Raw genomic sequence first — 21436 nt, forward strand, 5'->3', positions numbered from 1 at the left:
AATAAATCAGGCACATAAGGAGTCCTTGTCCAAGCAAGCCATGGGTTGAAGCCCGGGCTCTGCCAGTCCAGGTGAAACCAAAGCATCTCCAGAAATTCCTGGTGGTGTGTTACATCAGCAAATGAGTTGGGTAATGTCATCCGTCAACCTGGAGTTAGTGGCATCTTGCAGATTCCACAAAAGAGGAAGTCTGCACCTAGCTCCCCGAGGCCTGCTTGCAAGAATGAGGAAGGGGCTGTTCTGCTTTCAGGTGGAAATGTTCACCAGCTAAGTGCTGGGCTGCCCAGAAGGCAAACAGCCCCCTGGGCCTGGGACACATGCTTCAGTGCCCCTGGTAGCATGGCAGGACATGCAGTGCAACTCAAGAAGCTCCCAAAACCATGAAAGGCTGGGAAAAATGCTCCCTGGCCCAGTTCTAATGTTTCCCAATAAGGAGCTGCCCGGGCAGACACAGGGGGCCCCACCCATCCAGAGAGGCTGGGCCTGGGCTGCAGACACAACTGCTTGGAGAGTCTGCATCCTGGCTCTGCAGACAGGCTGTAGGTGGTGGGCTGGCAGAGTGCCCATATGGAGATGCACACACCGTGTTTAGTATGGGCCTGTACCTGCTGCAGCATCAGCTAGTCTGGGCCTGTGCCCCTTGTCCGCCTACAGATGCCATGTAGCCCGTCTGAATCTGTGACTCTGAGTCTGGCCTACCCAGGCCTGGTTTGATCCTACCCCCTGGCCACGCCCCTTGTGGGTTTGCTCTGGGTGACGTTTCTTTCCTTCCTGCTCTTGTTGACTGGGGGCTGTTCTTGCTGGCTGGTGCCCCAGGGCCTGGAGAGGTCTGAAGAGACCTGGGAGCCAGCAGCCCTGGGCTCCGCTCTGGGTTCTGAAAGCCCATTCCCTGCTCTGAGGCGCCTCCCACCCCACCTCTTCTCAGCCTTGCAGCTCAAGGGTTGATCTCAGGAGTCCAGGACCCAGGAGAGGGAAGAATCTGAGGAACACAGAACAGTGAGCGTTGCCCACGCCCCATCCCTCGTCACCACACCTCCCCTCACCCTCACCCTCCCTGCCTGGCCCTGGGCCCTTTCCCAGCACCTCCCTCTCAGCTGACTTCTTCCAGTGTCTCGCAGGCCCCTCTGGGCTCCTCCCTCCCCTGGCTTTTCCTATCACTCCCCCTCTATCGGTCTCTATCTGCAGGTGCCCTGGGATTTATAAAACTGGGTTCTGAATGCTGAATAAGAGACGGTAAGAGCCAAGGCAAAGGACAGCACTGTTCTCTGCCTGCCTGATACCCTCACCACCTGTGAACATCCCCCAGAGACCCCCCTTAACTCCGGGACACAGATGGCTGGTGGAGCCTGGGGCCGCCTGGCCTGTTACTTGGAGTTCCTGAAGAAGGAGGAGCTGAAGGAGTTCCAGCTTCTGCTCGCCAATAAAGCGCACTCCAGGAGCTCTTCGGGTGAGACACCCACTCAGCCAGAGAAGACGAGTGGCATGGAGGTGGCCTCGTACCTGGTGGCTCAGTATGGGGAGCAGCGGGCCTGGGACCTAGCCCTCCATACCTGGGAGCAGATGGGGCTGAGGTCACTGTGCGCCCAAGCCCAGGAAGGGGCAGGTGAGTGGACAAAGGACCCCTCTGCCCGCGGGGCATCCCCTGGCCCCCACACCTGCTCTGCCCTCTTGGGACTCCACCACTGAGCCCTCCCTGCCAGGCCTTCCTCTGAGCAGTGACATGGAACTGCCCTCTCAAAGGGGGATCCAGGCCCCAGACTGTGCTGGAGCCGGGAGGCTTGCTGGGGGACCCTTGCTGCACCTCAGAGCCCCACACCCTCTTCTATTCAAGTGCATTCCCGGTACTCGCCTGGCATTGTAGTTATGAGCACAGACTTGGGAATCAGGCACTATCACCAGTCCTGGCACTATCACCCAATCACTTCACTGCTCTCTGCCTGTTTCTCTGTCTGCAAAATGGCAGAGTGAGAGCCCGCCTCCCTGGGCTGTGTGAGGGTTAAAAGAGATCATCCAGGTTAAACATTTAGCACAGAGTCTGATATACAGTAAGCGCTCAATAAATAAGATCTCCCATTGCTGTTGTTGCTGCTGCTGCTGTTATTATTACTATTAGCCACCCTGGGTGGCAGATGCCGTTGGCCCAATAAAGCACAGCTGAGGCTCAGTAGGAGTAGTGATTTACACAGGGAGATAGTCAGGACCAGGACAGATACGCAAATTTCCTGATCCTAGATCAGGACTTTTTGCCTAGCAGTATCTATAAGAACATCATTCTTCAGACAAGCCTCTAGAGGAGGTTGTAGAGGGCTGCAGCGGGTTCACTGGTGTATCCTAACCTCTCTTGGTTGAGAGAGGAGACCAGCTCAGTTCCCTGGCACCTGCCCCTGCCCCTCTGATGTGTCTCCAACCCCTTTGTCTCTTTCCTGTAGGCCACTCTCCCTCATTCCCCTACAGCCCAAGTGAACCCCACCTGGGGTCTCCCAGCCAACCCACCTCCACCGCAGTGCTAATGCCCTGGATCTGTGAATTGCCGGCGGGATGCACCCAGGGCTCAGAGAGAAGGGTTTTGAGACAGCTGCCTGACACATCTGGACGCCGCTGGAGAGGTGAGGCTTGCTGAGTCAGGCCAACAGCCCTGGGTGGGCCCCACCCAGAGGATCATGTCTATGCATGGGGACCTGACATGGGGGACAGCAGAGGAAGGATAGGGGAGCCAGGATGGGCTGTGAGAGGTAGGCCTGGAAATGATCTTTCAGGGACCTTCCAGTGCTGAGATTGCACCCCTCCCCATTTGGCAGATGGGGAAGCTGAGACCCATGTGGGTCAGGCAATGAGTCTTACCCAACTGGGTGCCCAACTGGTGCCATGGTCCTTGCCCGAGGAGAACGCAGCTCATAATATTGATGGGCTCTGAAGATCCTTAGGGTCAGGGTGGTCCCGAAGTTCCAAGGAGGACTCTGTTTTCCAGACAGACCCCAAGAAGAGGCTAGGCTTAGTCCTCGGCCCAAGCCAGCTCCCTCACGTGACTTCTGTCTTCACTACTGAGAGAATAAAATTGTCCCTCTACTTCGACATGGTTTTTAAAATAATATTAAGACCCATCTCTCAGTACTGTTGTGAGAGTTTAAAATATATGCACCTAAAAGAAAATAAATGTCGGCCGGGCGCGGTGGCTCATGCCTGTAATCCCAGCACTTTGGGAGGCCGAGGCGGGCGGATCACGAGGTCAGGAGATCGAGACCATCCTGGCTAACATGGTGAAACCCCGTCTCTACTAAAAATACAAAAAATTAGCCGGGCGAGGTGGCAGGCGCCTGTAGTCCCAGCTACAAGGGAGGCTGAGGCAGGAGAATGGCGTGAACCCCCGGGGGGCGGAGCCTGCAGTGAGCCGAGATGGCGCCACTGCACTCCAGCCTGGGCGACAGAGCGAGACTCCATCTCAAAAAAAAAGAAAATAAATGTTCAGTAAATGGTTATTTTTCTTTTCATTCCCCACAGAAATCTCTTCCTCACTCCTCTACCAAGCTCTTCCAAGCTCCCCAGACCATGAGTCTCCAAGCCAGGAGTCACCCAGCGCCCCCACATCCACAGCAGTGCTGGGGAGCTGGGGATCCCCACCTCAGCCCAGCCCAGCACCCAGAGAGCAAGAGGCTCCTGGGACCCAATGGCCTCTGGATGAAACGTCAGGAAATTACTACACAGGTGAGACCCTACTGAGCTCCTGGCAGGGTGGTGAGGTGGGAGAGGCAAATGCATGGACAAAGAGTCCCCTGGGGACCAGGTTGGCAGGCTGAGCAGAGGTTCTGGAAAACATCTGAAATTTCCCTCAGGAAATTCCACCCTTGGAGCCTCTCCGCTGGTCCAAGACACTGTTTCCAGGAGGCACCTGGGCATTAAAATACACATGTGTTACCCAGCACGTCTGGGGGACAACAGAGCAAGGATGGGGGAGCCTGGATGGGGTTACACATCACCTGGTTTACTGGACAGGGCACTGGCCTGGGGTCAGAAGAGCTGGGTTCAATTTCCACTGAGCTCCTCACCCTCCAAGTGGCCTACCGCTAGTCCCATGCCCATCAGTGCTCACTGGACACTCTCTGGGTTAGACCATGTCCAGGGCTTTACGTGTACATTGGACTTAAATTCTACAACCACTCCATGAGATAAATATTGCTATTATCATACCCTGGAGATGAGAAAACCAAGGATCAAACAGATAGTCTCACAGTTAGTACTAGCAAAGTTGGAATTCAGCCTTCACTGTCTCTCACACAGCAATCCACACCTTTAACTTTTACACAGGGAGTGCCCTCATCTGGGCAATGAGGACGGTCATACTAAAGCCACAGGTACAGAGGCTTCTGATGTCATGGGCTCCTTAACCACTGAACTACACTGCCTCTCAATGACAGAGGATGCCTCCTTTGAAATCTGAGAGATTTTAAGTTAAAAGTATTTCTTCTGCACCCAGCAAGGAGTAAACTTGTAGATTTCGTGGTCCTATATGGCCTAGGCTCAAAGTATATCAGTTTACTTAATTATTCACACCACTTGCCATTCAAAAAAAAAAAGCCATGTAACAAACCTGCACATATACTGCCTGAGTCTAAAATAAAAAAGAAATAAACTCATATTTTTAAAATCTTGATAGGGTATATAAGGAGAGATCAACATTCGAGTTAAACTCAGGAAAACAGAATCCGCAACAAAGTCAAGAAAGGAAGATTCTAATGCTAATACTTGACTCTAAGTTGTTTCTTTCTATTTCTGAGAATCACAAAGATAACTTTTTCTCAGAATTATTTTGTGAATTAAAAAATCCAAACAGTAAAGACAATTAAAACTGAAAAACAGAAAAGAAGGAAGATAGGAAGAATATAAAGACATATCAGAGCCATCTATAGAAGCATAAAAATGCAATAACCCTAAAAGTGAAAAAAACAAGTATGAAAACCACAAAGACTAACTCATTGCTATAAATGAAGTTTCCATCAATTGTGGGCATTCTAGCAACACTGGCAAAAGGGGAAATATAATGGGTTACACAATACCTGTTACTCAATAGAAAAGACCAATGCAAAGGAAATAACATTTTTCCCTGATTCTAAATTCTAAGGGAATTCTTTAAATAGGGAACTTAAAAAAAAAAAACTTTTCTTTTAGTTTCAGAAACATATGTGCAGGTTTGTTATATAGGTAAATTATGTGTCACAAGTGTTTGGTGTACAAATTATCTTGTCGCCCGGGTAATAAGTAAGGTACCTGTTAGGTTGGGTTTTTTGTTTGTTTGTTTTTGTTTTTTGTTTGTTTTTTGCTTTTTGGTTTTTTTGAGACAGAGTCTTGCTCGGTCACCCAGGCTGGAGTGCAGTGGCATCTCCACTCACTGCAAGCTCCGCCTCCCGGGTTCACACCATTCTCCTGCCTCAGCCTCCCGAGTCGCTGGGACTACAGGTGCCCTCCACGAAGCCCTGCTAATTTTTTGTATTTTTAGTAGAGATGGGGTTTCACCATGTTAGCCAGGCTGGTCTCAAACACCTGATCCGAGGTGGTCCACCCACCTCGGCCACCCAAAGTGCCAGGATTGCAGGTGTGAGCCACTGCGCCTGGCCCAGTAGTTTTTTAATCCTTACCCTCCTCCCACTGTTCACCCTCAAAAGGTCCCAGTGTCTATTGTTCCTTTTATGTGTCCATGTGTGTGCAATGTTTACCTCTAACTTATGAATGAGAACACGCGGTATTTCGTTGTCTGTTCCTGTGTTAGTTCACTTATAATGCTCTCCAGCTCCATCCAAGTTGCTGCAAAGGCATGACCTCATTCTTTTTTATGGCTGTGTAGTATTCCATGTGTAAATGTACCACATTTTCTTTAGTCTATGGTTGATTCCATACTGGTGCTATTGTGACTAGTGCTGCAATGAACATACATGTGCATGCATCTTTATGGTAGAATGATTTACATTCCTTTGGGTATATACCAAATAATGGGATTGCTAGATTGAATGATAGTTCAGAGTTCTTTGGGAAATCGCCAGATTGCTTTCCACAGTGGCTGAACTAATTTACATTCTTACCAGCAGTGTATAAATGTTCCTGTTTCTCTGCAATCTCACCAACATCTGTTATTTTTTGACTTTTAAATGATAGCCATTCTGACTGGTGTAGAATAGTATCTTATTGTGGGTTTGATTTGCATTTTTCTTTCCTTCTTTCTTTTTTTCCAGAGAAGGTCTCTTTTTTTATTCTATTCTGGCCTTCAACTGATGGAATGAGAGCCACCCACATCAGGGAGGGTGATCTTTTTTTTTTTTTTTTGTACTTTAAGTTCTAGGGTACATGTGCACAATGTGCAGGTTTGTTACATATGTATCCATGTGCCATGCTGGTGTGCTGCAACCATTAACTCATCGTTTACATTAGGTATATCTCCTAATGCTATCCCTCCCCACTCCCCACACCCCATGACAGGCCCCGGTGTGTGATGTTCCCCTTCCTGTGGCCAAGTGTTCTCATTGTTCAATTCCCACCTATGAGTGAGAACATGCGGTGTTTGGTTTTTTGTCCCTGTGATAGTTTGCTGAGAATGATGGTTTCCAGCTTCATCCATGCCCCTACAAAGGACATGAACTCATCCTTTTTTATGGCTGCATAGTATTCCATGGTGTATATGTGCCACTTTTTCTTAATCCAGTCTATCATTGATGGACTTTTGGGTTGGTTCCAAGTCTTTGCTGTTGTGAATAGTGCCACAATAAACATATGTGTGCATGTGTCTTTATAGCAGCATGGTTTATAATCCTTTGGGTATATACCCAGTAATGGGATGGCTGGGTCAACTGGTATTTCTAGTTCTAGATCCTTGAGGAATTGCCACACTGTCTTCCACAATGGTTGAACTAATTTACAGTCCCACCAACAGTGTAAAAGTGTTCCTATTTCTCCACATCCTCTCCAGCACCTGTTGTTTCCTGACTTTTTAATGATCACCATTCTAACTTGTATGAGATGGTATCCCATTATGGTTTTGATTTGCATTTCTCTAATGGCCAGTGATGATGAGCATTTTTTCATGTGTCTATTGGCTGCATAAATGTCTTCTTTTGAGAAGTGTCTGTTCATATCCTTCACCCACTTTTTGATGGAGTTGTTTTTTTCTTGTAAATTTGTTTGAGTTCTTTGTAGATTCTGGATATTAGCCCTTTGTTAGATGAGTAGATTGCAAAAATTTTGTCCCATTCTGTAGGTTGCCTATTCACTCTGATGGTAGTTTCTTTTGCTGTGCAGAAGCTCTTTAGTTTAATTAGATCCCATTTGTTAATTTTGGCTTTTGTTGCCATTGCTTTGAATGTTTTAGACATGAAGTCCTTGCCCATGCCTATGTCCTGAATGGTATTGCCTAGGTTTTCTTCTAGGGTTTTTATGGTTTTAGGTCTAACATTTAAGGCTTTAATCCATCTTGAATTAATTTTTGTATAAGGTGTAAGGAAGGGATCCAGTTTCAGCTTTCAACATATGGCTAGCCAGTTTTCCCAGCACCATTTATTAAATAGGGAATCCTTTCCCCATTTCTTGTTTTTGTCAGGTTTGTCAAAGATCAGATGGTTGTAGATGTGTGGTATTATTTCTGAGGGCTCTGTTCTGTTCCATTGGTCTATATCTCTGTTTTGGTACCAGTACCATGCTATTTTGGTTACTGTAGCCTTGTAGTATAGTTTGAAGTCAGGTAACGTGATGCCTCCAGCTTTGTTCTTTTGGCTTAGGATTGTCTTGGCAAGGCAGGCTCTTTTTTGGTTCCATATGAACTTTAAAGTAGTTTTTTCCAATTCCGTGAAGAAAGTCATTGGTAGTTTGATGGGGATGGCATTAAATCTATAAATTACCTTGGGCAGTATGGCCACTTTCACAATATTGATTCTTCCTATCCATGAGCATGGAATGTTCTTCCATTTGTTTGTGTCCTCTTTTATTTCATTGAGCAGTGGTTTGTAGTTCTCCTTGAAGAGGTCCTTCACATCCTTTGTAAGTTGGATTCCTAGGTATTTTATTCTCTTTGAAGCAATTGTGAATTGGAGTTCACTCAAGATTTGGCTTTCTGTCTGTTGTTGTGTAAGAATGCTTGTGATTTTTGCACATTGATTTTATATCCTGAGACTTTGCTGAAGTTGCTTATCAGCTTAAGGAGATTTTGGGCTGAGACAATGGGGTTTTCTAAATATACAATCATGTCATCTGCAAACAGGGACAATTTGACTTCCTCTTTTCCTAATTGAATACCCTTTATTTCTTTCTCCTGCCTGATTGCCCTGGCCAGAACTTCTAGCGCTATGTTGAATAGGAGTGGTGAGAGAGGGCATCCCTGCCTTGTGCCAGTTTTCAAAGGGAATGCTTCCAGTTTTTGCCCATTCAGTATGATATTGGCTGTGGGTTTGTCATAAATAGCTCTTATTATTTTGAGATACATCCCATTAATACCTAATTTATTGAGGGTTTTTAGCATGAAGGGCTGTTGAATTTTGTCAGAGGACTTTTCTGCATCTATTGAGATAATCATGTGGTTTTTGTCTTTGGTTCTGTTTATATGCTGGATTACATTTATTGATTTGCATATGTTGAACCAGCCTTAGCATCCCAGGGATGAAGCCCACTTGATCATGGTGGATAAGCTTTTTGATGTGCTGCTGGATTCACTTTGCCAGTATTTTATTGAGGATTTTTGCATTGATGTTCATCAGGGATATTGGTCTAAAATTCCTTTTGTTGTTGTTGTGTCTCTGCCAGGCTTTGGTATCAGGATGATGCTTGCCTCGTAAAATGAGTTAGGGAGGATTCCCTCTTTTTCTAGTGATTGGAATAGCTTCAGAAGGAATGGTACCAGCTCCTTCTTGTACGTCTGGTAGAATTCGGCTGTGAATCCATCTGGATTGGTAGGCTATTAATTATTGCCTCAATTTCAGAGCCTGTTATTGGTCTATTCAGGGATTCAACTTCTTCCTGGTTTAGTCTTGGGAGGGTGTATGTGTCCAGGAATTTATCCATTTCTTCTAGATTTTCTAGTTTATTTGTGGAGATGTGTTTGTAGTATTCTCTGATGGTAGTTTGTATTTCTGTGGGATCAGTGGTGATATCTCCTTTATCATTTCTTATTGCATCTATTTGATTCTTCTCTCTTTTCTTTATTCGTCTTGCTAGTGGTCTATCAATTTTGTTGATCTTTTCAAAAAACCAGCTCCTGGATTCATCGATTTTTTGAAGGGTTTTTTGTGTCTCTGTCTCCTTCAGTTCTGCTCTAATCTTAGTTATTTCTTGCCTTCTGCTAGCTTTTGAATGTGTTTGCTCTTGCTTCTCTAGTTCTTTTAATTGTGATGTTAGGGTGTCAATTTTAGATCTTTCCTGCTTTCTCTTGTGGGCATTTAGTGCTATAAATTTCCCTCTACACACTGCTTTGAATGTGTCCCAGAGATTCTGGTATGTTGTGTCCTTGTTCTCACTGGTTTCAAAGAACATCTTTATTTCTGCCTTCATTTCGTTATGTACCCAGTAGTCATTCAGGAGCAGGTTGTTCCGTTTCCATGTAGTTGAGCGGTTTTGAGTGAGTTTCTTAATCCTGAGTTCTAGTTTGATTGCACTGTGGTCTGAGAGACAGTGTGTTATAATTTCTGTTCTTTTACATTTGCTGAGGAGTGCTTTACTTCCAACTATGTGGTCAATTTTGGAATAGGTGTGGTGTGGTGCTGAAAAAAATGTATATTCTGTTGATTTGGGGTGGAGAGTTCTGTAGATGTCTATTAGGTCCGCTTGGCACAGAGCTGAGTTCAATTCCTGGGTATCCTTGTTAACTTTCTGTCTCGTTGATCTGTCTGATGTTGACAGTGGGGTGTTAAAGTCTCCCATTATTATTGTGTGGGAGTCTAAGTCTCTTTGTAGGTCACTAAGGACTTGCTTTATGAATCTGGGTGCTCCTGTATTGGGTGCATATATTTTTAGGATAGTTAGCTCTTCTTGTTGAATTGATCCCTTTACCATTATGTAATGGCCTTCTTTGTCTCTTTTGATCTTTGTTGGTTTAAAGTCTATTTTATCAGAGACTAGGATTGCAACCCCTGCCTTTTTTTGTTTTCCATGTGCTTGGTAGATCTTCCTCCATCCTTTTATTTTGAGTCTATGTGTGTCTCTGCAGGTGAGATGGGTTTCCTGAATACAGCACACTGATGGGTCTTGACTCTTTATCCAGTTTGCCAGTCTGTGTCTTTTAATTGGAGCATTTAGTCCATTTACATTTAAAGTTAATATTGTTATGTGAGAATTTGATCCTGTCATTATGATGTTAGCTGATTATTTTGCTCGTTAGTTGATGCAGTTTCTTCCTAGCCTCGATGATCTTTACAATTTGACATGATTTTGCAGTGGCTGGTACCTGTTGTTCCTTTCCATGTTTAGTGCTTCCTTCAGGAGCTCTTTTAGGGCAGGCCTGGTGGTGACAAAATCTCTCAGCATTTGCTTGTCTGTAAAGTATTTTATTTCTCCTTCACTTATGAAGCTTAGTTTGGCTGGATATGAAGTTCTGGGTTGAAAATTCTTTTCTTTAAGAATGTTGAACATTGGCCCCCACTCTCTTCTGGCTTGTAGAGTTTCAGCCGAGAAATCTGCTGTTGGTCTGATGGGCTTCCCTTTGTGGGTAACCCGACCTTTCTCTCTGGCTGCTCTTAACATTTTTTCCTTCATTTCAACTTTGGTGAATCTGACAATTATGTGTCTTGAAGTTGCTCTTCTCGAGGAGTATCTTTGTGGCGTTCTCTGTATTTCCTGAATCTGAATGTTGGCCTGCCTTGCTAGATTGGGGAAGTTCTCCTGGATAATATCCTGCAGAGTGTTTTCCAACTTGGTTCCATTCTCCCCATCACTTTCAGGTACACCAATCAGACGTAGATTTGGTCTTTTCACATAGTCCCATATTTCTTGGAGGCTTTGTTCATTTCTTTTTATTCTTTTTTCTCTAAACTTCCCTTCTTGCTTCATTTCATTCATTTGATCTTCGATCACTGATACCCTTTCTTCCAGTTGATCGCATCGGCTCCTGAGGCTTCTGCATTCTTCACGTAGTTCTCAAGCCTTGGCTTTCAGCTCCATCAGCTCCTTTAAGCACTTCTCTGTATTGGTTATTCTAGTTAGACATTCGTCTAAATTTTTTTCAAAGTTTTTAACTTCTTTGCCTTTGGTTTGAATTTCCTCCCATAGCTCGGAGTAGTTTGATTGTCTGAAGCCTTCTTCTCTCAACTCGTCAAAGTCATTCTCCATCCAGCTTTGTTCCGTTGCTGGTGAGGAGCTGTGTTCCTTTGGAGGAGGAGAGGTGCTCTGCTTTTTAGAATTTCCAGTTTTTCTGCTCTGTGTTTTTTCCCCATCTTTGTGGTTTTATCTACTTTTGGTCTTTGATGACGGTGATGTACAGATGGGTTTTTGGTGTGGATGTCCTTTCTGTTTGTTAGTTTTTCTTCTAACAGACAGGACCCTCAGCTGCAGGTCTGTTGGAGTTTGCTAGAGGTCCACTCCAGACCCTGTTTGCCTGGGTCTCAGCAGTGGATTTTTGTGAACCGCAAACGCTGCTGCCTGATCATTCCTCTGGAAGTTTTGTCTCAGAGGAGTACCCGGCCGTGTGAGGTGTCAGTCTGCCCCTACTTGGGGGTGCCTCCCAGTTAGGCTGCCCGGGGGTCAGGAGTCAGGGACCCACTTGAGGAGGCAGTCTGCCCGTTCTCAGATCTCCAGCTGCGTGCTGGGAGAACCACTACTCTCTTCAAAGCTGTCAGACAGGGACATTTAAGTCTGCAGAGCTTACTACTGTCTTTTTGTTTGTCTGTGCCCTGCCCCCAGAGGTGGAGCCTACAGAGGCAGGCAGGCCTCCTTGAGCTGTGGTGGGCTCCACCCAGTTCGAGCTTCCCGGCTGCTTTGTTTACCTAATCAAGCCTGGGCAATGGCGGGCGCCCCTCCCCCAGCCTGGCTGCTGCCTTGCAGTTTGATCTCAGACTGCTGTGCTAGCAATCAGCGAGACTCCGTGGGCATAGGACCCTCCAAGCCAGGTGTGGGATATAATCTCCAGGTGTGCCATTTTGTAAGCCCGTTGGAAGCACAGTATTAGGGTGGGAGTGACCCGATTTTCCAGGTGCCATCTGTCACCCCTTTCTTTGACTAGGAAAGGGAACTCCCTGACCCTTTGCGCTTCCCGAGTGAGGCAATGCCTCGCCCTGCTTCAGCTCGTGCATGGTGCGCTGCACGCACTGTCCTGCACCCACTGTCTGGCACTCCCTAGTGGGATGAACCCAGTACCTCAGATGGAAATGCAGAAATCACCCATCTTCTGAGTTGCTCACACTGGGAGCTGTAGACTGGAGCTGTTCCTATTCGGCCATCTTGGCTCCACCCCCTCATTTGTTTTTATTCTTTTTTATTTTTGTCTGACTGGGTTAATTTGGAGAACCAGTCTTCAGGCTCTGAGATTCTTTCCTCAGCTTGGTCTATCTTGTTGTTAATACTTGCTATTGTATTATGAAATTCTTGTAGTGAGATTTCCAGCTCTATCAGATCAGTTTGGTTCTTTCCTAAAATGACCATTTCGTCTTTCAGCTCCTGTATCATTTTATTGTATTCCTTAGATTGCTTGGACTGGATTTTGACTTTCTCCTGAATCTCGATGATCTTCATTCCTATGCATATTCCGAATTCTATGTCTGTCATTTCGGCCATTTCAGCCTGTTAAAATACCATTGCTGAGGCACTAGTGCACATGTCTGGAGATAGGAAGACACTGTGGCTTTTTGAGTTACCAGAGTTCTTGAGCTGGTTCTTTCTCTTGTGTGTGGGCTGATGTTCCTTTAATCTTTGAAGTTGTCTTCCTTTGGATGGGGTTTTTGTTTTGTTTTGTTTTTGTCTTGCTTAAAGCCCTTGGGGATTTGATTGTGGTATAAGGTGGGTTCAGTCAACTGGCTTAGATTCTGGAAGATTTCAGGTGGCCAAGGCTCAGCTCAGCACTCCTGAGCTGCCTGCTCTAACTCTAGAATGCTGGTACTGGGTCCCCAGCCTTTTTCCTCTGGCCCCTTGGGGTTCAGAACCTGCTGCATTAAAGGGGCCAAGGTGTTCCCAGTCCGCTGGCCTCAACAGTCCGGTGGGGGTGCAGGCCAAAGTGCCTGCTTGTGGCAGTGCCAGCAGGATCTGTGCTTACTTGCACATGGCGCCAGCCACAGTGGCATGGCAGGGTGCATGTGTGTTGGCTGGGGCAGGGTGCTGGTGGGAGCCTTTACCTTAGTTTTCACAGGCGCTGAATACTGGCAAAACATTTTGGTGTTGTATTTTGGGGCCGCCATCCAGTAGGCAGTGCTTAAAAGTGATCACCAGGAGATACACTCTTACTCTGCTGCGTGGTTCTTCATGTTTTGGTACAGTTGGCAGTAGTGTTCTGTGTGTGTTGGGGACAGGGGGGTGACCTTCTCACTTAGTCCACTCCTGGGCCTTAGATGAGACCCTTCTGATTACTGGCTCCATGCCTGCATTTCTTTTGTTGGGTGTTCTGGTAAACGGGATTCCTTCAGGCAGGGGCTGTGGTTGGCAGACAGGCCATATCCCTGCTGGGTCTGCCCTGCGGAGAGAGGCACACCTCACTCCTCCACCAGCCTACAAACTCGGACATCTCACCTCTGTCAGTGATAAGAGAATGAGGGCTCTTCCCTGCTTGGGCATTGTCCAAACCAGCAAGTCCTGCTCAGCTAGGATCTGCAGAAGTGGGTGGGGTCACGTAATCAGCTGTCTGGGTGCTTCCCAGGGGAACAGGGGACGGCACCCACCCACAGAGTAGCGGGACTGCTGGGCTGGAAGCTCTAGCAGGTGTGGCCCATCTGGCCACCACAGGCAGAGGTGGTTGGAGTCACCCACCCTGCCGTCTAGGTGTTTCCCTGGGGAGCAACAAGAGGCTGCACCCCTCAGCCGGATTCAGACAGAATTAGGACCACTGTGCTGGAAGCTCTAGCAGACATGGCCTGCATGGCTAGGAGAGGCGGTAGTGGGTGGAGTCACCCGCCCTGCCTTCAGAATGTTTCTCAGGGAACCAGGAGTTGGCCTCTGCTGGCTGAGTTCAGACAGAAGCAGACCGCTAGCAGACATTGCCCGCCTGGCTACCAGTGGCAAGGATGGGCAGAGCCACCCCCTCTGCTGTCCAAGTGGGGAACCTGAACAAACTAATATCCCAAAGAACAGTTTCATGCAAGTATAAAAACCACATGGCATGCTTTTTGATCTATCAAGAGCAAAGGTAGGAAAACTTGTTTGAGTAAAAGACAAGATAGTAGGCTGGGTGTGGTGGCTCACGCCTGTAATCCCAGCACTTTGGGAGGCCGAGGCGGGCGGATCATGTGAGGTCAGGAGTTTGAGACCAGCATGGCCAACATGGTGAAACCCCGTCTCTACAAAAATACAAAAATTAGCCAGCGTGATGGCGGGTGCTTATAATCCCAGCTACTCGGGGGGCTGAGGCAGGAGAATCACTTGAACCTGGGAGGCGGAGGTTGCGGTGAGCCGAGATCGTGCCACTGCACTCCAGCCTGGGTGACGAGCAAAACTCTGCCTCAAAAAAATAAATAAAATAAAATAAAATAAATTCACCTAAGGAGAGAAGGGAGAGGCACTGAACATATTGTGAAGAAAAGAACAGAAGGGGTTGTAACTGTTGTTCTATTTGGAATCTGACTAAGATAGGAGTGTGAGGTCCCTCCCTGGGAAACAGTGGCATAGATGAGCTCAGCTTCTCACAGGTCATGAGGTGTCTTCCATCTGTCTCAGGTGTGGGCTCACCCAGAAGCCTGAGACCGGATTTGGTTGCAGGTGGCTTACTGGGGAGGTGATTCCTTGGAAACATCAACAAGAGAGAGGGGGGAGGCAGGGAAACCCAGGAAAGGTAGATGATGGAACAGGTTACCTTGTGAGCAACTGAGACTCCATGCTGCTGCGGATGTCTGGGAGACAGTGAGAACACACCTGAGTGTTATCTGTCCTGGGGGCAAGGGACCCCCATCTGTCATCCACTAAGGGCATCTCCTGGACTGGAGAACTATCCTCCAGTATTTCTGGCCCGCCCAGCTTACAGACAGAGAAAGAGCCCTCAGACGTGACTACAGCTGTTGCCAAGGGACACCGTTGGCAGGTACTGCAACAGCAGGTGCTCAGGGGATGCTGTCAGCATCTGCTACACACTCCGGTATCTCCTCCACTCCTCCATGACCTCCTACAACCCCCAGCTTACAGATGAGAAAACTGAGGCTCATAGGGGTTAATGGCCAGCATCATGAGCTTAGTGAGGACTGAGAGTTGTGTCTGTTTTGTTCACTCTTTATCCCCAACCCCTATAGCAGCACCTGGCACAGAGTAAGCCCTTGATAAATATTCAGTGAAGGAAAGTCATTCAGGAAGTGTGACTTGGTTGAGTCAAGACTTGAACTGGAATCTTCTACCCCAAAGCACATGTCCTTCCGCCGCATGGCGGGAACATACCAGTGTCTGCAGCCAGCGCAGTGTGTGGCTTCGAGTAGGCGCCTAAAACAGTTGTTTAATTAATTAATTAATTCTTCTATTCTCTACCTTTATGTTCCTTCTTTCCCTCCCTTACTTAGAAATCAGAGAAAGAGAGATAGAGAAATCAGAGAAAGGCAGGCCCCCATGGGCAGCGGCGGTAGGAACACCCCCAGAGGTGCACGCCAGCCTACAGCCCCACCGCCACCCATGGGAGCCTTCTGGGAGAGAGAGCCTCTGTTCCACATGGCCCTGGAAAAATGAGGATTTGAACCAAAAATTCACACAGCTGCTACTTCTACAAAGACCTCACCCCAGAAGCCAAGAGCCCCTGGTCAAGGAAAGCTGGCCTCCTGATGTGGAGGAGGATCGAGGACATTTAATTGAGATCGGAGACTTATTTGGCCCAGGCCTGGATACCCAAGAACCTCGCATAGTCATACTGCAGGGGGCTGCTGGAATTGGGAAGTCAACACTGGCCAGGCAGGTGAGGGAAGCCTGGGGGAGAGGCCAGCTGTATGGGGACCGCTTCCAGCATGTCTTCTACTTCAGCTGCAGAGAGCTGGCCCAGTCCAAGGTGGTGAGTCTCGCTGAGCTCATTGCAAAAGACTGCACAGCTGCTCAGGCTCCCATTAGACAGATCCTGTCTAGGCCAGAGCGGCTGCTCTTCATCCTCGATGGTGTAGATGAGCCAGGATGGGTCTTACAGGAGCCGAGTTCCGAGCTCTGTCTGCACTGGAGCCAGCCGCGGCCAGTGGATGCACTGCTGGGCAGTTTGCTGGGGAAAACCATACTTCCTGAGGCTTCCTTCCTGATCACAGCTCGGACCACAGCTCTGCAGAATCTCATTCCTTCTTTGGAGCAGGCACGTTGGGTAGAGGTCCTGGGGTTCTCTGAGTCCAGCAGGAAGGAATATTTCTACAAATATTTCACAGGTGAAAGGCAAGCAATTACAGCCTTTAGGTTGGTCAAATCAAACAAAGAACTCTGGGCCCTGTGTCTCGTGCCCTGGGTGTCCTGGCTGGCCTGCACTTGCCTGATGCAGCAGATAAAGCGGAAGGAAAAACTCACACTGACTTCCAAGACCACCACGACCCTCTGTCTGCGTTACCTTTCCCAGGCTCTCCAAGCTCAGCCATTGGGACCCCAGCTCAGAGACCTCTGCTCTCTGGCTGCTGAGGGCGTCTGGCAAAAAAAGACCCTTTTCAGTCCAGATGACCTCAGGAAGCATGGGTTAGATGGGGCCATTATCTCCACCCTCTTGAAGATGGGTATTCTTCAAGAGCACCCCATCCCTCTGAGCTACAGCTTCATTCACCTCTGTTTCCAGGAGTTCTTTGCAGCAATGTCCTATGCCTTGGAGGATAAGAAGGGGAGAGGTAAACATTCTAATTGCATCATACATTTGGAAAAGTTGCTAGAAGCATATGGAACACATGGCCTGTTTGGGGCACCAACCACACGTTTCCTATTGGGCCTGTTAAGTGATGAGGGAGAGAGAGAGATGAAGAACATCTTTCACTGCCGGCTGTCTCAGGGGAGGAAACTGATGCGCTGGGTCCCGTCCCTGCAGCCGCTGCTGCAGCCACACTCTCTGGAGTTCCTCCACTGTTTGTACGAGACTCAGAACAAAACGTTCCTGACACAAGTGATGGCCCATTTCCAAGAATTGGGCATGTGTGTAGAAACAGACATGGAGCTCCTAGTGTGCACTTTCTGCATTAAATTCAGCCCCCACGTGAAGAAGCTTCAACTGATTGAGGGCAGACAGCACAGACCAGCATGGAGCCCCACCAGGGTAGTCCTGTGAGTACCCAAACCACCCATGTCTGCAGCTCCTCTGTCGGTCCATAAGCCCGAGTGACCTGAGCACCAGAGTCACGCTCACTGAGCCTGGCCGGGGGCGGGGGTGGCTAAAGGATCAGGGTCGCCAGTGACTTCTAACCACCCAATCTGACCACCATGCTCTGTCTACCTAAGCTCCTCTGCAGTGCCCGGCTGTGGGGCAGGCCCTGCTTGCTTCTGGAGAGGCCACTGGGCCCCGCCATGTCTGCCACCTCTCCTCCTACCCTCAGAATGACCGTCCACCTTCTCTCCTGGACGTGCTCCCACCTTCCTGCTGACCTTTGCTACCCCCACACTCCCCAAGGATCAGGCAGCCCCCCTACCTCTGCTCCTCTCTCTGGGCGTTCATTCTCTAGGAGAAATCGCTCCTCCAGCTGCTTCAGGAACCCTTTCAATGACAACGACATTGGCCCTGAGATCTTCCCCATCAGCTCTCAAAAAGAGTTTCCTATTTTTCCCTGCAAAACGGACTTCATAATTATTTGTGACCGTGGTGCCACTATGGCCCCAGGCACTCAGCCTGAAACCCACTCTCTGGCTGTGCCAGAACAGCTTCCTCTAACCATTCTCCAGCCCGGCAACACTGAGAACTTCCCCACCCTGGTTCCCCGACCTCTGTCGCGGTATCTATCACATGGTATTGGTATGTGTCTATGTCCTGCTTTAGATGATTCCTTCCATAAGTATTTATTAAGCACTGATTCTATGCCAGGCCCTACAGATCACAGATTAAAAAGCACAATAGCTGCCTTAAGGAGCTCAAAAAATAGGGGAGAAGACAAACATTCATTTAATGACAACAGAGTGTGATGCCTACAACAGTAGAGGTATGGACAAGGTACTGTGGTGGCCCAAGGAAGGGAGTGATCACACGAGTGGACAATGAAGATTCTCAGAGGAAGAAATGTTTGATGTGGGTCTTCATATTTATATTTTTAAAACTTTTTCTCACAATAAAATTCATGTTCATTATAGGAAAAAAAAAAAAAAAAAGATATGTAGGCTGGGTGAAGTGGCTCACACCTGTAATTCCAGCACTTTGGGAGGCCAAAGCAGGAGGATCACTTGAGGCCAGGAGTTTGAGACCAGCCTGGCCAACATGGCCAAACCCCATCTCTACTAAAAAATACAAAAATTATCTGGGCATGGTGGCACACGCCTGTAATCCCAGCTATTAGGGAGGCTGGGGCATGAGAGTCACTTGAATCTGGGAGACGGAGTTTGCAATGAGCCAAGATCGCGATACTGAACTCCAGCCTGGGCAACAGAGCCAGACTCTGTCTCAAAAAACAAACAAAAAAAGGATATGTAGATAAGCAAAAAGATGAAAAGTAGTATCAGCAAGAATTCCATCACTCTGAAATGACCATCATTAAAAATTGTCCGGGTGTGGTGGCTCACACCTGTAACCCCAGCACTTTGGGAGGCTGAGGCAGGTGGATCACCTGAGGTCAGGAGTTCGAGACCAGCCTGGTCAACATGGTGAAACCCTATCTCTGCTAAAAATACATAAATTAGCCAAGAATGGTGTCAGGCGCCTGTAATCCCAGCTGCTTGGGAGGCTGAGGCAGGAGAATCACTTGACAGGTCAGGGGCAGAGGTTGCAGTGAGCTGAGATTGTGCCACTTCACTCCAGCCTGGGAAAAAGAGCAAAACTCAGTCTCAAAAAAAAAAAATTAGTGGTCAATTGTAAGAACCCCCGTCTTTTTTCTATGCACGTGTCTATGGCGAAATCGAACCATGTTGTACATTTTATTTTATAGTCAGTTTTATTTTCTTTATATATCAGAGGCTATCTTCTTGTGAGTGGGTGTGGGGTGTTTTTTTGGTTTGTTGTTGTCTGAGACACAGTCTCGCTCTGTCACCCAGGCTGGAGTGCAGTGGTGCAGTCACAGCTCACTGCAGCCTGGACCACCCGGGTTTAAGGGATCCTCTTACCTCAGCACCCCCAGGAGCTGAGACCATAGGAGCATGCCGACATGTAGCGATAATTTTTGCATGTTTTTTGTATAGAGATGAGGTTTCACTATGTTGACCAAGCTGGTCTCAAACTCCTGGGCTCAAGCAATCTGCTCACCTTGACCTCCCAAAGTGCTGGGATCACAGGTATGACCCATCATGCCCAGCCCTTTGTATACATATGTGTGTGTGTGTGTAAAGAGAGAGAGAGAATGAGAGACAGAGAGAGAGAGACAGAGTCTCGCTCTGTCACCAGGCTGGAGTGCAGTGGCACGATCTCTGCTCACTGCAACCTCTGCCTCCCGGGTTCAAGCAATTCTCGTGCCTCAGCCTCCAGAGTAGGTGGGATTACAGGCACACGCCACCACACCCAGCTAATTTTTTTGTCTTTTCAGTAGAAACGGGGTTTCACCATGTTGGCCAGGTTGGTCTTGAACTCCTGACCTCAAATGATCCTCCTGCCTCGGCCTTCCAAAGTGCTGGGATCACAGGCGTGAGTCACCATGCCAGCCCTTCATATATTTTCAAGTAGTCTGATACAACACCATTTTGAATGACCACCTGCTATTCCATAGGGAGAGTGCCATGGCTGATTTGACCATTCTCCTGTTCTTGGCCATTTTAAGCTGTTTCTAGTTGTTCATAGTTATAAGTGTGAGGTAGGCTTTAAAGGACCTGGATACAGGTACTGCAAGTAGCAGTGGACAGATGGGAAACCTTCAAAGAGTTCCAGGCATCTAGAGGCAGAGGCCAGATGGTGGCTGGCCGGGGGATGGGGGCTGGAATGGGCAAAGGGAACCAAGAACACCAGGCCAGAGAAGAGAGTTTGGGATGGGCGGGAGCAAGTGGAGCCTTAAGAGAATGCCATGGGAAAGTCAGAGGCTTCAGCCGCAGGTGGGAGGAGAAATTTTGAAGGAACTGAATCGGCTAGGCAAGGCAGAAAGAAGAATAGGGAGGCTACTATAAACAAACAAGAAAGTTCAGGAAGAAAGGGTGGAGGTTGGCCAAGGGCTGTGGGAAGGAAGAGGAGAACCAACCAGAGATATTAAAGAAATGAAGATGGCAGGATGGGAGCTTCCAGGTATTTGGTGTGTGATTAAGCATTGTGCATTTTCAAGTATAATTTTTTTTTTTTTTTTTTTTTTGAGACGGAATCTCGCTCTTTGGCCCAGGCCGGACTGCAGTGGCGCTATCTCAGCTCACTGCAAGCTCCGCCTCCTGGGTTCACACCATTCTCCTGCCTCAGCCTCCTGAGTAGCTGGGATTACAGCTGCCCGACTAATTTTTTGTATTTTTAGTAGACACAGGGTTTCACTGTGTTAGCCTAGATGGTCTCGATCTCCTGACCTCGTGATCCGCCCGCCTCAGCCTCCCAAAGTGCTGGGATTACAGGCGTGAGCCACCACGCCTGGCCTCAAGTATAAATTTTTAATTTTTTTCCAGTCACCTTGATTAAGGATGGCAAATGCCAACGGAAATAAAAAATTTAAAATGTATTTTTCAAGTTTCACAAAACTAAGTAAATGTAAAAGAAATTCAAATAAGCTTTCATTTATAGCTTTTTTCGTGTGTGTGTGTGTGTGTGTGTGTGTGTGTGTGTTTGAGATGGGATCTCACTGTGTCTCCTCGGAATAGTGCAGTGGCATGACCATACCTCACTGCAACCTTGGCCTCCCAGGTTCAAGCCATTCTCCTGCCTCAGCCTCCTGAGTAGCTGGGACTACAGGTGCACACCACCACGTCGGCTAGTTTTTTTTTATTTTTGTAGAAACAGGATCTTACTATGTTGCCCAGGCTGGTCTCAAACTCCTGGGCTCAATCGATCCTCCTGTCTCTACCTCCTCAAGTACTGGGATTACAGGCAAGAGGCACTGCACTCAGCTGGCTTTTTCTACATGTTTGTAGTACTTGTACTTCCACAGTTATTAAAACTTAAAACTGCTCTAGGACTTTTGGGATACTCTGTAGTAGCTTTTAATTCTCACATACCCCTCTGCAGCAGGTGCTATTGCTGTCCTCTTTTTGCAGCAGAGGAGATGGAGTGAGGGACGAGAAGCAGAGCCCACATGCAGGCAGCTCCTTGCCTCTG

General features: G+C 47.7%; 1 protein-coding gene across 3 annotated transcripts in view; it reads left to right on the plus strand.

Annotated features, from left to right (window-relative positions):
- Nucleotides 1-759: 759 nt before the first annotated feature.
- Nucleotides 760-21436, plus strand: part of NLRP1 (NLR family pyrin domain containing 1) — a 75137-nt gene continuing 54460 nt past the window's right edge. Inside the window, exons 1-5 of one of the 3 annotated variants that reach the window (XM_030799382.1) lie at nucleotides 777-996; nucleotides 1186-1603; nucleotides 2430-2606; nucleotides 3499-3702; nucleotides 15645-17349. In XM_030799382.1, coding sequence (XP_030655242.1) covers nucleotides 1333-1603; nucleotides 2430-2606; nucleotides 3499-3702; nucleotides 15645-17349 — 2357 coding nt within the window. In that variant the 5' untranslated portion in view covers nucleotides 777-996; nucleotides 1186-1332. Of the gene's footprint in view, nucleotides 1604-2429; nucleotides 2607-3498; nucleotides 3703-15644; nucleotides 17350-21436 lie in introns of all 3 variants that reach the window. The other 2 variants (XM_030799384.1, XM_030799383.1) reach the window with 2 other exon arrangements.

The sequence above is a fragment of the Nomascus leucogenys genome, chromosome 19 (genome assembly GCF_006542625.1).
Source record: "Nomascus leucogenys isolate Asia chromosome 19, Asia_NLE_v1, whole genome shotgun sequence".
In the NCBI taxonomy this organism is placed as follows: Eukaryota; Metazoa; Chordata; class Mammalia; order Primates; family Hylobatidae; genus Nomascus; species Nomascus leucogenys.